Source organism: Carassius gibelio, chromosome B10, assembly GCF_023724105.1.
Source record: "Carassius gibelio isolate Cgi1373 ecotype wild population from Czech Republic chromosome B10, carGib1.2-hapl.c, whole genome shotgun sequence".
In the NCBI taxonomy this organism is placed as follows: Eukaryota; Metazoa; Chordata; class Actinopteri; order Cypriniformes; family Cyprinidae; genus Carassius; species Carassius gibelio.
This window is the reverse complement of record NC_068405.1, coordinates 12615871-12632533: the sequence shown is the minus strand read 5'-3', so window position 1 is coordinate 12632533 and position 16663 is coordinate 12615871. Positions and strand designations below refer to the sequence as shown.

General features: G+C 38.9%; 1 protein-coding gene across 11 annotated transcripts in view; it reads right to left on the bottom strand.

The window, feature by feature from the left end:
* kdm6bb (lysine (K)-specific demethylase 6B, b) overlaps positions 1-16663 on the bottom strand; it is a 41854-nt gene that overhangs the window by 10712 nt on the left and 14479 nt on the right. For 2 of the 11 annotated variants that reach the window (XM_052567332.1, XM_052567331.1), the window contains 6 exons: positions 3018-3100; positions 2791-2914; positions 2604-2684; positions 2062-2260; positions 1769-1972; positions 1418-1552 (listed from right to left, as the gene is read on the bottom strand). In XM_052567332.1, coding sequence (XP_052423292.1) covers positions 1418-1552; positions 1769-1972; positions 2062-2260; positions 2604-2684; positions 2791-2909 — 738 coding nt within the window. In that variant the 5' untranslated portion in view covers positions 2910-2914; positions 3018-3100. Of the gene's footprint in view, positions 1-1417; positions 1553-1768; positions 1973-2061; positions 2261-2603; positions 2685-2790; positions 2915-3017; positions 3103-8442; positions 8594-8620; positions 8839-13852; positions 14098-16663 lie in introns of those variants that run through there. The other 9 variants (XM_052567329.1, XM_052567333.1, XM_052567330.1 and 6 more) reach the window with 9 other exon arrangements.

Here is a 16663-nt window from a genome sequence, read left to right as displayed (position 1 = left end):
AAAGAAGGATTATCATGAGCAAAACAAAGTATATAATTGTACATTACATTCAACAGGTAAAATAAGTATTGAACACGTCACAATTTTTCCCAGTAAATATGTTTCTAAAAGTACTATTGACATTTCACTAGACGTTGGTAACAACCAAAGTAATCTCTACATACAAGTAAAACAAAACAAATAAGTTTAGAAATGAAGTGATGTGTAATATTATGGAATGACACAGGGAAAAAGTATTAGATTACTGAAATTTATTTAATACTTTGTACAAAAGCCTTTGTTGGTGATGAAAGCTTCAAGATGCCTCCTGTTTGGAGAAACTAGTCGCATGCATTGCTCAGGTGTGATTTTGGCCCATTCTTCCACAGCGTCTTCAAATCTTGAAAGTTCTGTGAGCCTCTTCAATGAATTCTGATCTTTAGTTCTTATTTTCTATTGGATTCTAGTCAGGTGATTGGCTTGGCCTTTCCAGCAGCTTTATTTTCTTTTTCAGAAACCAACAGAGTTTCCTTGGCTGTGTTTGGGATCACTGAGTATGTTTACATGGACAACAATAATCAGATTTTAACACGATTAAGACAATACTCCGATTAAGAATCTACCATGGAAAAAGAGATTTTTGATTACCTTGAATTGGCTAAAGCCATAATTGAAGTAAACAGAAATCAAATTAAGATTATTCCTATTTTGGTCACATTATTGAAGTGCAGTTTAGCCTTAATCACATTATTACCATAGTGTAGGACTTTTTGCGGCATTTTTTAAACATTGGTCAACTGTTTGACAGCAAATAAAAGAGCTTCAACACTGCCATCGTCTGTATGCACATACAAATAATTAACTGCACTTGAAGCTTTCATAAAATTAAAAATTAAACACCCAAAACTGTATTTGGCATCATCACTTAGACAAACTATATGTTTCATGTGAAATTCTGGAGAGGACATTGGATGGCGTCATGTGGGACGTTGTGCCATTAATCGAACAATATAACATGTAAAATGGGAATATGAAAGGAATATTCTTAAAGCAACTCATGTAAACACAATATCATAATATTGGCTTATTTAAAATAAAGTAAATAATTTGATTACTGATGTCCATGTAAACATAGTTACGGTCTTGCTGAAATGTCCATCCTTGTTTCATCTTCATCATCCTGGTACTGTAGGTGTTTGGACTGAACAAGCTAATATTAATTTCCACTGACTAAAGGGGCAGGATTGCTTTTTAATTACTCATAGATTTTAGCAGGTGTCTTGGCTTTCCATGCCTCTTTGCACCTCCCTTTCATCACGTGTTCAATACTTTTTCCTTGTGTATTGAAGTTAAAAAGTGTATAGAGTTGTATACCTTCCTTCCAGGCATATATAGAAAATCGTTTGCTCAAAAAATACAGCTGAGACCACTGGTCTACCTGAAATCGAGAGGGGGAGGACCTCTTCTCAGACAGGCTCCAGGGCATTGAGCTTTTGTATGCTGGGCTCCATGGCCGAGGTGGATGTGATGGAGGTGGACGGTTGATGAAATATTTCTCTCTCAGATGGAAATTCTGCAGAATTGATCAAGAGTCATGGACGATCACTAAAGGATGTTCTCATTCCGACCAGCAGATGGTGCTTAAAGACTACTGCCTCTTTCTAACCAAATCTTTTTGACTGACATATCACTTTATGACCAAAAATGAACAGAAAAATATAATATTTTACATGTAAATAGTAGTTGTATTAGCATATTCATTTTCAACAAAGAAAGGAACATGACTGACCTGATGTGAACTGACGCTCCTGCTTCTCTTGCCGGGACAATCGTCTCGTGAAGGGGATGGATCCCGGTGTGGTGGTGATGTATTGTGAGGTGGTGCAGGACGTTTGAGAGAGGGCCCTTGGAATGTCCTGGACTGAGTCCATTTGTCTCCCTGCGTCTGTGGGGGACGCCCAGTGGAACGCTGCTGCTGATGTGGACCCCCATACTGAAACAGTCATTCAGGATATTAATAGATCTTTTGTGTTTAGCTAATCTTTGATAGCACTGTATCTTTACAAATTTGGATGCCCTCACCCTGTGTGGCTGGCTGCTGTGATTGTTGTTGCTAGACAGGTGTCCTCCACACCCTGAGTTGTAGTTTAGGGTGGGGCGCACTGGATTATGGTGCTGGCTCTGTGTTGGTCCACAGCCCCTCGGGACCCTTTGCTCTTTTCCGATGCCTCTGTCTCTGGGGTGTGTGTGGGGCCTGTCCCTGCTGAAACCTGGAGGTCTGCTTGTAAATAAAGAGGAATACCATCCATGAATCTTACACAGCAGTTAGCATTTTATCTGTAACATATAGCATGCAATATTGTGCATACCAAATCACAACACATTGAAAACGTACATTAAAACACCTGGACGGCATGTTAGTAACCTACAGTACTAGCAACATAAATAGTAATATTAGTAGAGGTATAAAAACTAAAAGTGGTATAAAAAACACAAACAATTATTTATATAATATATAAATGTATAAAATACAATAGTTATAAGTATTATATATTTATATGTATATAAAAATTGGGACGCAAATTGGGATTTCAGTACTAGTAGAGCAAAAAAAAAAGACTGACCTGTTGTTATAAGCTTTATTTGGGTAGCTTCTTCCTGCTGTATAGTTTTGGGATGGGGATTGATAGTTCCCTCCACTGCACCTGAAAACAGAAGAACTGATGATTTAACAACTGTAAGATATACACAATAAAACAGTGTTCAGTTAACGGATGCTACACTTGGAAGTGTGTGTGGAGAAAGGATGACCTGGATGGAGGGGCCCAGTGCCGGTTGCCGCCTGGGGACCATGGTGCTCGATTCGGCCCAGAAGAGGGGAAGGAGTCCCACGAGTTACGTCCAGAATACTGCTCTGCTATGTGATACATTCAGCCTGAGGCGAAACAAACACACACACATACAAAAGCAATTACTGTAGCTGTTCACTCGTGATGTACCTTGTTCTTGAGAGAAGAAAGCGTCCTCTGAATACTGACCGCACTGATGAGTCTGAGAATCCCTCCACGGCAGATCTCAACGGAGATCACTACACTTTCCCTCACTTTCAATTTGAGCTTTTCTGAATAAAAGTAAGAGAAAAAACAAATGACAAGGATGAATAAAGCATTCTTTCATAATTTCAGATGATAAGAATAATGCCTTGTTTGTGATATTTTTAGAAGCACATTAGTAGTGTGGATTGTCCTTCACTGTAAATCTAAGGGACTTTCCATCCACTGTAATTGTCCAACAGGTATCAATCAAGTCCTTATCAAACAATGCAGGACAAGTTACTGGTTTAATTACAATACTCAGGGTTAGGGATCTGACAACATTTTAGTCTAAGCAATAGCAATAGTAATTGCACAGGAAGTTAGACACATAAAGACCGACGGAAATTAAGTGAGGGAGGGGACAGCAGAAAGGAAATCTTCAGGATGTGTTCTTGTAAATGATGGTCAAAATCAGTTTCCTGAGAGAAAAGACAACATGGCTCCATGGTAGCCGCACGTATGCTAACTCTATAGCGTATTTATGGCTACAATGCATAATTTGATGCACAACACAATACAACGTCCATAACTGTCAAATAAATAAATCTCACTGTGATCTTCACGTCGCCCACACACCTTTGAAGATTTTCTAGCACCTGACTGACGCTTCCTCTAGATTTGACTGAGGAAACGGATCAAATGTGCAACGCTGGAACAAGTTCAACCTGAAGCATCTGCAGCGATCCACAGGCTCCTGTTCTTCTTATCTCTGCCCCCCACTCTCCACCCCACCCACACCAACTGTCCTTTATCATAGGAAGAAGCACAACAAGTGTGCGAGTGTGTGTGAGGTTAAAGGAGGGCATTTGTGCTCTTTCTGGTCCACGAATAGCTCAGTTCTCATACTGTAAAACTCCAGTTGTGCATTCTGGTTCAGATCAGGACAGAGCAACTGCAGGCTCTTTGTGTTTGTTAAAGACTGTTTCACCGCTTATCTTTATCTCATAATAGCGTTTTTTACACATACTCAAACACACTCACTTGAACTTTGACACACTTGTATGTGTCAAAGTGTATTGTTTCTTTCCACTCTCTCTCTCTCTCTCTCTCACACACACACACACACACAAACACACATTGCCATAGCCCATCTATTATGTTGAGATTAAATGGAGAACACATGGAGACTTTTGCCTAGAAATGTCACATGCACCTTCTCTAGAACTTCGAAAGAGATCTGAACAATAGCCATGTTTTAATCCATACATTTTTATACACATTTTCCAATATTGCATAAAAAATGCTAGACTTAAAAAAAAAAAAGTGCAAAAAACAAGTACGCTCACCTTCTCGGTAAGAAAATACTGTATTCGCTCAAACTACAATGGAAACACATTTACTGAATGCATTCCTAGATGTCATGTGACTGTGTCATATGAAAGTCATGTGACTGAATAATTCATATATGTGCTTAATTAGGAGTTTTTGCTTGAAGCGGATTAAAGTTGAATTTTCTCTCTGATGTACATGATGTATGCTGGACTTTTCCAATCATTTAGTCCACATGAAGCCCACCTCTTTCTTAAAAAAGATATTCCATTCAGATCTAGCTTCATCCAATCAACAATCAATGAACTAAACCAAGCCTCCACCTTAATTTTTTCCCCCCATAATTTGTTTCACTTAAATGTATGTCGCAATAATTCCGTTCATCATGACTTTAAAGTGTATGAAATGCAATCAGAGTTATATAAAAAAATGTCTGGCTCTTCCAAGCTTTTTAAAGGGAGTGAAAGGGGGTCGAGATTTTAGAGCCCCAAAAAGTTCATCCATCCAAAATAAAAAGTGCTCCACATGACTCTGGGGAGTTAAGAAAGTCCTCTTTACTGAACCTAAGTACATTAGTTAGCAGAAGTTAAAAAGGTTTAAAAAGTTTTACATACTGTATGGATATTTTTCTTATACAAGAGCATCGTTTTGCTTCCGCCCTTTCTTAACTCCCTGGGGCCTGCTCCCTACCCCGCACCGGGCTCCGCGTCAGCCTTGATCAGGTTACACAAACCTATCCAGGTACATCACACCTGTTCAGTCCAAACCAGACTCTCACAGGGTGCCTTCACCAGCGAGGATACAAAACACAGTGATGCAAGACTGACGTGAATAAGTGGGTTGTGTGTGTATGCCAACGTTTTAATGACATGCTGCTAATGTAGGTAGCCATAGAAACCCTGCAAACTGTTCCGTTGGAAAGGAAGTGGTTCTAACTTCCTGTAAAAATGTGACACTGCTGTGCAGTTGTGGTCGTGACCTCATACACACCTACACACAGTGCTGAAAAATATCTCACTTTTACAAACGAGCCTGAAATGTCTTCCCTACATGAATTTTTTCAAGTGGTTCAATTGTGATTGTGGTTGTTATCAGGCCTCATTGGGATGCATGAGTGAAGAGTCTCACATCTCGTGGATGAGTACAGCTTCTTTGCATTACATTCAAATGAGGTGCGATGCAGAGAGACAGTTGGAGAATCATCCGAAGAGCTTTCACTCACGCATCTTCCTCTTCATATAAGCTTTTATGAGTCTCTCCAGTTTCACACACATGCACTTAGATTAAGAAGGAATTGCATTAGAAAATAATGGGCCTAAGGCTGCCCAGCAATGCACGTCTTAAATTTCTTTTTATCCCATATCTTGCTTTTCTTAATTTAATCGAGTCCATATCAGTAACCACAGTAATTCTGCTTTTGTATCATAGTTCTACAGGGGTCATATCATATTTATTCCCCCTCTGAGGCGTACTTAAGATTTCTTTGCACCAAAAATACACATCATTTTAGTACATGTATGCATTTAGTCAATATTGTGCTCTCTGACTGAATTAAACAGGCCATTTTTGCTGTTGTGCATTTAGGGCTTTATGTAAACTGACTTTTTGCATAAGAAATGAGTAACAGCAGGTAAGCTGCAAAGCATGTTCTTGTTTCTTAATTAAGAGCCTACATTACATTGTGGCACAAAATAAGCATGCACAGATACTGAATTAGCAGCATGAACTGTTAAAATCAGACTGAAATGTTTAGGGATCTTGCTAAAAATAAACTTATTCCCTTTTTTCCTAATTTTGGGATCCAGAAGGATAAGCAAAAAAAAAAAATCTCCTACATTTTACTGTTTTCCATTAAAAATTTTTGGAATAATAGTATACTTCCTCATTAAACTACTGATTGAACTCGGGTTTTGACATCTGAAATTTTATAACGAGTCATTTTGGATGATTAGTTTTTGGATCTGTTCCAGTTCCATAAATCGTAATGATATGACCCTTTAAAAACCCCCAAACAGCTTGATACTCCATAGAAAGCCATGCAGTCTAGAATCCACATTGATTGCGCTGACTTGAACTCTTCGCAAAACTAGATCGTAAAGTCAGGAATCCAGTCGAAAACAAAGAGTCTACAATAACTGTCCATCTGAAACCGATATCTCATGAGAGCAGAGGGGAACTACAGCAAGAATCAAACAGCTGGAAAGAGAGAGGAAGAGTGGGAAGAGAAAGATAGGAGCGCCACTGCTGTCAGGAGCAGCGAGATTGGTTTACTGACTGATATATGAGAGAAATTCAGACTCAATAATCACTGAAAAAAACCCACGCACACTGCAGACGTAAACAACAGTGGCTAGGCCGAACTGCGAGGGGTTTCCTGTTTAAACATCTAAATTAGATATGTTGGGTTTCTCTAAATCGAAAGCAAAATGCAGATGTTGTTAGACACAAATACAGACGACAATCTAAAACGACACATATCACATATGAGAATTTGAGGTTTAGTTGATCAGTTTCAGTTTCAGACGCAGAAAGACATCTAGCTTTGTAATCTCAATCAAGACGTCGTTTATTTGCGTAATTCACGTCATGCAAGACTTTGTTGTGGAGAAAACTGTGTTTTAAACAGACTATATTTGCTGATGTGGGACCCTCGGTGTAACCGCATGAACGTGATTCTCTACTACGCTGTCAAACGATCAGCCACACTTTCTGAGAGAGTTTTTCTCACAGGATTTCTGTCTCTCTGTTTTGTTCTTTCGCACTTAGGTAGTGGTGCCACTGATGCTCACAAGTCGTTAAAAACGTGACGTGCTTTTGCAGCTGTTGGGGTCACAGTCGGTGGGTTTATGAGTTGATATCCAATCTGAGAGGCGGATTGACATGTATACATATCTCATATTACTCTAAATAAAGAGAGAATGAGACTTGCTCTCGCACATGAGGTTTATATCAGATCAAGAGTGTGTGGTGTAACAGGCCGGATACATTTGGTGGTGGATAGGTCATTAAACATAGGGCAGCTAATTTGATAGAAAATACCTTTGATGTAAGGGAAGCCAGTGAGAATATAAAGACATACAATCTCTCATATAACCCTTCTTTTGAAACAGACACACTCTACTTCTGTGGACCCAAAAATTAAAATTATGAATTTGCCACAAGTGCAAATGACATTCGAGCGAGACAATAAAGTGCTCCTTACGACTTTTGCACTATATTATAAATCACCTTAAGCCACATAATAGTCTTCTTTGATTTGGTGAAGCCGTTATTCACTGTTGTAGATCTCAAATATCATTTACCCTTAATGAATCAATGGATTTTGGTGCCACTGAAAACAATTCTGGCTCAATGCTTCTTTAAATGCAAAACTCTCTGTATAACACACTTAAAGTTAAGAAGATATTTACATCACTCATTCAACTATTTTCAGTTCTTTTACAACTCTTGGAGATATGCCAATGTTTCTGTCTCCGTTTCTCTTCTCTCTTATCATTCTATCTTCATTTTCAGGTGCTGCTAATGAATTGGGCCAACAGGGACGACAGGTGACCATGGGCCCCATGGGAGAGTAACGTAATGCGTGCATTTGGGTGTTCTTTGGCAGATAACAAACTGAGGAAATCTCTCTCATGCAGACGGTGATACTGCTCGTGGGGAGGTTGTCTGAGAAAGTTCACTGCAGACATACACACCGAGGCGGTGTCTTTTATTAGATCTGTGTTGAGCCATAATGGCAGAGATCAAGATCGCCAGCAATAATAACCATGCTTCCTGTACAGAAAGTATTCAGTAGAGACCGGCTTGCTATTGTATTACACACACACACACACACACACACACACACACACACACAAACACTGTGTTATGTACAAAAGGATCTCCTCAGCAGCTAACTTCACAATTTACTTTGAGTTGTAGAGACTTGCAGGGGATTTATTGCAAAACATTCACAGTCAGTCACATTACTGCACAAAGAAAAGGAAAATAAACCACATGGAGCACAAAGACAGAAAAAGTGAGCCGGAGGGGCTGAAATTTAAGTGGCATGGAAAGGAAAGATGAGTGTTCCTCTCCTGAGGTGCACAAGCGTTCTTACCTTGCAGGTCAGAAAGGAAGAGAAGGGCACTGCTTCCTGTTTGCCCACTGCTCGAGCGCAATATACATTTAAATGTTTCACCTTTACCTTTAAAAGTACCGGATGACAGCTCTGACAAAACGTGCACTCATGCGCACACACACACACACACACACACACAAAGACTGAGAGGACTTACTCACGGAACGCCACTGACAGACAGGAAGTGCAGTGAGCTTCTATTGTTAAAAAGGCGAGTGTGCCTAGTCCATTCGGTCTTGTCCTTTCTTACCCCCCTCTCTCTCTCAACACATTCTCTCGCTTTCTCTCACATTTGCACCCTCCTCTCCTGCCTTCTTCTTCAGCAGACAAAGAAAGGGAAGGAATGGTACGAGTAAGCAGAAAGAGAGAGAGAGAGAGAGACAGTGAAAGAGGCAGAGAGAGTGGTGTTGAGAGAAGATAGCCCAACCCCCTTCTACCATCCAGTCTGCTTTCATTTATTTTCCTTTTTTTTGCTTTTCCCTGTACAGACCCTCCCCCACCTTCCCTCTCCTTCACTCTACCCTTATTCTCTCTCTCTTTCTCTCTCTCTCTCCACACCTAAAGAGTACAGTATGTGTTTCCTAGGCAACCAATCATAAACTCTGCTCACTGCACATCAGCTCAATGCTACAGAAGACTTTCTGAGCTCAAAACAGCATTCTTACCTGAGAAGAGAAACACATGCAAACATGGACTATGAGACCTCCTGAGGGAGATTATGAGCAAATGAGAAATTTGCATGGCTGCTTGTAAAGATTTATCTGTCTGGTTCACACTGTCTGATTTATTTTCTTATTTGTTCAGTGACTTCAGATATGAGTGTTTGCATGTTCTTTAGACAACCTTCCTTCTTCTGCATGTACCACATGCAAACCTTCCAGAGCTGATAAGAATTATTTCCACATGGAAGAAATTACAATTTACTAACTGGTAACAAAAGCGACTTACTAATATTTAGAAATGTAAAGAAATATGTTCTTATTGTAATGCATGGAAATATTGGCAATTTAATGTCCTAGAACCTCTTTAACACAAGTATATGAACTCTGAAACACAATTCAGAATACCTCACAACAATTTAGGATTCCTTGAGGGATTCTCATTATTGCTATAAAACAAGTAAAGCTGTTAGGGCTAAGCCGTTTTAAGAGAATATTACGGAGCAAGATAGTTTAAGACTGCTACAGTGTCAAGCTAGCTAAATCAAATCTAGTTTAATGGCACAGAATTCGAGGGTAACACTTTTTGTACAGGTATAAGAACATTTTGGGGGTGGGGGGTTAGTGCTATTTCATGTGTGTTGAGTTATTTACACTGTTTAAAAAGAGTTGGATTCTCATGTTAAACATGACCAAAGTGTACAGTACGGACCAAAAGTTTGGACTCACCTTCTCATTCAAAGAGTTTTCTTTATTTTCATGACTATGAAAATTGTAGAATCACACTGAAGGCATCAAAACTATGAATTTAACACGTGGAATTGTATATGGAATTATTTACATAACAAAAACAACTGAAAATATGTCATATTCTAAGTTCTTCAAAAAAAGCATATTTTGCTTTGATTACTGCTTTGCACACTCTTGGCATTCTCTTGATGAGCTTCAAGAGGTAGTCATCTGAAATGGTCTTCCAACAGTCTTGAAGGAGTTCCCGAGAGATGCTTAGCACTTGTTGGCCCTTTTGCCTTCAGTCTGTGGTCCAGCTCACCCCTAAACCATCTCGATTGGGTTCAGGTCCGGTGGCTGTGGAGGCCAGGTCATCTGGCGCAGCACCCCATCACTCTCCTTCTTGGTCAAATAGCCCTTGATGCCTGCAGTGTGACTCTATAATTTTCATAGTCATGAAAATAAAGAAAACTCTTTGAATGAGAAGGTGAGTCCAAACTTTTGGTCTGTACTGTATGTATGTGTGTGTGTATATATATATAAACGATTTGGACATAAAAAAATAGTATTTTTGTGCAAAATACACACTTCCAGGTTTCTAACAAGTTTCTGAAAGTTTTATTCAATCGTTGCTCTTTATGTCCAAGCAACCTTCCGCTCTCTCTTGTGAAGCCAACACGGAAGTGACTTAAACTGTAATTCATAGACAGGCCACAAGAGGCTGGCTGCAAAAGGGAGTCAATCCCATACACTTTTCAATGTTAAAATGCCCAACTTTACAGCAGAAAAAATAAAACGTTTACATCGTTGTAAAATAATTGTAAAATAATTTTGATCTATATAGCTTATTTTGTCCTTTATGACAACTGTGAGGGGGGTGAATTTTTTTTTATAACTCATCTGTTTAAGTTATATTAAGCCTTAAAGTTCTGCATAATTAAGGGGGTGGCCACTTGAGTGAGAGGTGGATTGCTGCTGCTGACACACTGCGTTTGAGCTAGATGAGCATGGCTTCAGCAACCACCTCCAGCCTTTTTGCCCATTTTCTATGACAATTTGAGCTTCAAAAACGCACTTTAGAAAACTACAGGTGACGTCACGGACACTACGTCCATGTATTTAGACAGTCTATGTTCAAGACGCAATTATGGGTGGAACTCCTTGGGCATTTCTCCTGGAAGAACACATCCCCCCTTTCTCCGGTTCGCATTCAGCAACAATGCTGTACAGGAATCGCTTTGGAAGAATGTCTCCAAAGAAGTGTGTTTTTGGTTGTAACTTGTTTTCATGAATCCGGTCTATGAACTTCCGTTTGTTCATCACAAGAGATCATTATCAAACAGACGGTCACACTTACCCTGGACCTCAGTTCCCACAATCCATTTCACTCTGATCACATATGGTTGCAGCCAATCACCTTGTGGATTCCCTTTTTGCCTCGGCCTCAGGATTACGTTCACCGTCGACTGACTTACGTCTTCGTTTGGATACTCTTTTGTCTTGCCCGTAATGTCCCAGCTTGCCACTGTCTGACCTATGCCTGTTTTATGACCACATCTCGTTCTAAATAAAGCCTTGCAAATGGATCTGCACGTCTCACGTCTCATTCACCCCTTTACACTTGTAAAGGGAAAGATAACTTTGTTCAGCTTACCAAAGGAACACAGCGTTATGTGAACAGTGGATGCAGTTTGTTTTTCAGGGCAGCAACAGAGCGGTTGATGAATGTTTTATAAACAAGACCCAGTTCGACACTTTATTTGCGAATCGTTTGATACTGAAAGATGGAGCGGTCTCAGCGATAAAATATCCTGGTCATGATTCGGAATTGCAGACGGTAAGTGAAACTGCATCAAATATCTGTGTTTTGTTGGCAATCGGATTTAAGGGGCTCATCACGCTTTAGCTCCGCCCACAACGCACATCCAGGAGCTTGGCGGTTCTTGGAGAGAATCGTATAGCTTTCTTTTATAAAAATAATAAACTAAAGCCTTTTTTGAGATATGAAGGATGGAGTAGTACTCTGTACGTACTAAAGATTAACATGAGATTGAGTGAAACCGTGTGTGTTATGTCCCCTTTAAGGAACTGTACACTTGCAGTGGGTAGGCCAAGCATTGGTTTCTGCTGATGTAAGATGTAAGTAAACGTAAGATGTTTCTAGCTAAGTTATTATAATTTACCTTTTTTTCTTTTAAATTGTCAGTTAGAATAATTCGTTATAACTGGACTTGGATTTTACCAACAATTAACGACAAAAACGATAGCAGTAAAACAAGATCAGAAGTTTGAGATTAGTGTTTAAGGCAGAAGTTTGAGATTGCATGTTTGATATCAGACTGTTAAAATCAGAGGCCTGGGATCAAGAGTTCTGAAATTAGACTACTGCAGAAGAATTCATAAGTTTTGGGTCAGACTAATGAGATTAGAGTGTTTAAGCCAGATGATTGAGACCAGACACTAGATATCAGACTGAGGAATTCAGAGGTTTGATATCAGAAATATCAGGCATTACTTTTAGACAGAATTTAGAGATCTGATGTTAGCAGGTGAAGATCAGCTGAAAGAAGTTCAACATCAAAAGTTTGTTTTCAGGCTGCTGAGATCATACTGTAGAGTTACAGTAAACCAATCCAAGCAGATATGATAAGTGTAGCAGATACGACACAAGGAAGAACTGTAAACAAGTAGCTGATGAGCTCCAAAACAATGGTGGTCCAGTAATGACAGTTTCTGCAGAACCACAGCTTCCCATATGAGGTTGTGAAGTGCTTGGATTGGCAAAACTTTAGGATGTTTCCAAAACCAAGTTTCCTTCACTCCCAAACCATAATAACCACCACCACTGCGACTCACACAGCTGGACCACCGTGGTCCAAACCAGAACCAAACATAATGTTTCAATTTACCGCTGAGCTGTAAAAGGTGCACAGTATGCACGCGTGTTTAAAATGATGGCTTGTGTTTGTGTTTTAAGAGTGCTATAATTACATATTCACAGTGTTGTTGCTTAGGTTTAACACTAGACTTCGCTGTTCAAGAATTGTAGTAACTTTCTTCTTTTAAAGGTTTCAGCAGACACTTCGTAACTATGCGAGGGAAAACAAATCTGCTCGAGCTTCAGCAAATACAAAATTGGTCTCCAAAAACACAGCTGACTCAAGTCTCCAAGCTGTCCTCACAAACGATTAATTCTGCAATTACAGACTTCCTGTTTCTGTGTTTGAACTCTGTTCTGGGTTTCGACTCAGGAAGGTTCATTTCAGTCTACAAGGTTACAAGGCACAACTGATCTCATTTAACTGACATCACGGTTTCATTCATTACAGATTTACCAAATGACTCAAGTTAAGCTTCTATTTTTAGAAGGATCTTTTAGCAGCTCACGGTTGTCTGCTTGCGGTAAAGCTCCGGTAAATGTAGGTCAGTATGTGGAGATAACCACGGCATGTGTGCCATTAAGGCTCATGCAGGCCTGTGCAAACAATAGCCTTCCAATGTTTTTTTCCCCTGGAAACATTTGCAGTATACAGTGGACTGTTGAAGTAAACACAGTAATAACAGAGCTATACTTCCTCTATGAGTTGGCATGCATAACAAATGATGTAGTTTTCTAAAAACCAGTGCATGACAGTCTTCTTACAATATAAAAACTAGCATGCCATAGGGATTGTAATCTCATGATGGCATTTATTTAATCACATGGAACCAGAGAGCCAGTGTAAGCGATACCAGTAACTACAGTTGCCGGCAATGATGTGAGGCAATGCAACTGTAATCCTACTACTCACACACGCACACACACTGCTGACAGAATAATGAATGACTGCTTTAGAGCTGATCAGTGTGCACGTAATGCACGCATACAAAATATTCACCTATATTGAAACACATGCCCATGCTAATTTGCACTTAAAAACCCCATGCATGTACATCTAACTATTATGAGATGTTTTTTTTTTTAAAAAGAGACAGTCTTTCCTTTCAAATCTTCGGCTTACCTCTTCTCCTCTTCTTTCACCTCCTCTTTCTCTCCCCTCTTTCTCCCGTTTTCCTCCTCCTTTTTCCTTCGAAGGAATTACAAACCTTTCCTCTCCCTTCCTCTCCTTCCCAAGTCAATCCTGTCGCCTCTGTTCCCTAATTCTCTCCTCCCCCTTTCCCCTCTCCTCTCTTCTCTCTGATTTTCAGATGTTCACAGCAGACTCATCCACGTGCACAGCCTGGGGGCGGAGCCACTGCTTCCTGCTTCTGCACTCTGCTCAGTTGTCATTCAACTCACTTCATCCAATCAGAAGAGAGCAAACTGTGTCAGTGAAGGTATACCAGCGAATATGAGCCCTGGAGGTGGGAAATGAGTGGAGAAAAAAAGTGGGAGAGAGAGTGTCTGCCTTGTATGTGTGTGTTTTGGAACAAGGCCAACACACTATGTGCTATTTTTAAACCTCACTGTAGGGTGACAAAAGACTCCATTTTCTGAAAGAATCGGGTATATTTCAAAGCCTCGGAAATATCTATATGCTCAATTAAATCTGTTTTGATTGAAGAAATACAAAATTGTGGAATCCATAACCTTATATTATAGATAATTATAGTCTGGAATGGTATTTGTAACCATCTCTCCATGTAACAGTGGATGTGGTCACTACAGGTACTACAGAGTTTTTAATGAGTTAAAAGCTGCGCTGATAATGATAGGTGAGAGGAGTAGAAGAAAAAAGCAATAGGACAGGAAAAATAAGAAAAGTAAGACAGTAGAATGGGATACGCCAGAATAGGGATGGCATAGGTCAGGGTAAAACAGCATTAGGAACAAGAATAGGAAATGCTAATTGTATTATAAAACATAAGATAGAATAAAATGGAATAGAATAGAATAGAATAGAATAGAACAGAACAGAACAGAACAAGACAAGACATGATAGGATAGAATAAGACAGGAGAGGACAGAACAGAATAGAATAGGAAACAACAGGAATGCAACAGAATAGAAAAAGACAGCATAGAATAAGACAGGAGAGGAGAGGACAAGAAAGAATGTGAAAGGAAACAACAGCAATAGAATAGAATAGAATAGGACAAGATAGGAAAAAGTATGAATAGGACTGAATAGAATTGGACATGATATAATAAGACAGGGAAGCTGTAGTAAAAAAAAAAAAAAAACTTAAATGTATTTGAAATACAATTATTTCATGCCAAGTATACTACAAATAATTTTTTTTTCATATTTGTGTACTTAATAAAATACCCTGCAATTGGACTTTTAAGTATACTAAACTGGTATACTTAAAGTCTGCTCAATTGGAACAACTAATTTTGTACTTAAGGCACTTTTAATTTTGCAGAAGCAGTGTTGAAGTAAAATTAAATATATACTTAGTATATTTTATTGTGCTTAAGTGGAACTGTTCCAAATATACTTCAGGTACAGTTTAAATATTTAGCATTTAAAGTCTGAAATTATCATCATCAAAAGTTACATTAAAACATCATTCTAGATTTGTAGCATCCTTAAAATAGTGACTTGTGAATGTACAACAACACAGCCGAATAAGGCTAAACCCTTTACCATCAATGCATGGAAATGTTTTTCTTCAAACATTTTGGACTATATAAAGTGGACTTTTTTTTTTAAGATTGTAAAATGAATAGATGTTTCTATTGCTTCCTCTTTTTTTAAATTGATGTTATTTTGTTGAATTAAAAACAATAAAAAAGTTGCTAAATTGAAGGTGCAGTAGGAGATCTTGCACAATGCTAACATTAGTCTGATCGTCCCACCCTACCTGTAATTACTGTCCAAAGCCACGCCCCCAAACTCAATTATGCTCACAGACCAGAATACCAGAGACAACATTACTACCCATGTTCTAAAGTGAAGTAAAACCCTGCTAAGGGAGTAGGGAGCAATGAACATGGTGTAGGGATCATATCGATGAGAACACAGTTCATAGCACTTAGCTCACTTCTAATGAGTTGGTAATCTGAATTGGGTGTGTTAACTAAACAAGACATGCAAAATATGTGCACAAGGACGGGAATTGGAAAATGTTCCTAAAGACAATCACCTATTGCACCTTTAAGAAAAGTACATTGTGCACAAGTAATATGCCAAGTAAAGTTAATTAAAATGTTTATATCAGTAAGTCTAAAGTTATCTGTCAGTAAATATGTTAATAGATTTTAACTAAGTATGAAATAAATGTATTTTAAATATATTACTAATTTACTATATATGAAAGAACAGGAACAGGATAGCAGGACAGCATAAGACAGAATAGAATAGAATAGAATATATAGTACACAGCATATGTGTAGCAGTAGGATAGGACAGCATAGTATAACAGTAAGAATAAGAAAAGCATAGGACATGAGAACAGAATAGAATAGGGCACAATAGGACAGAATAGAATAGAATATGATAGAGATAGGATAGCAGGAAAGCATAGCAGCAAGAATATGAAAAGCAAAAGACATGATAATAAAATAGAACAGAATAGAATAGAATAGGACTCCATCAGAATAAACAGGAAACGATGGGATAAGATAGAGGAGGATATGACAGATGAAAGAATAGGAACAGGATATGATAGAATAGAACAGAATAGAATACAATAGGTGCTAATAGGACTAGGAATGAACAGGACAATTATAGGATAGCAAAAGGAATAAGAAAAGCATAGAATATAAAAGAATATAATGGAACTAGAAGGTACATTTCCTGAAGAAAATGTGAGTGGTGCTTGCAGTGGCAAAACTCGCCCCTCTGTTGCCAAGGTGTGGTTGCTAGGGTACCCGGGGAGGTTGCTAGG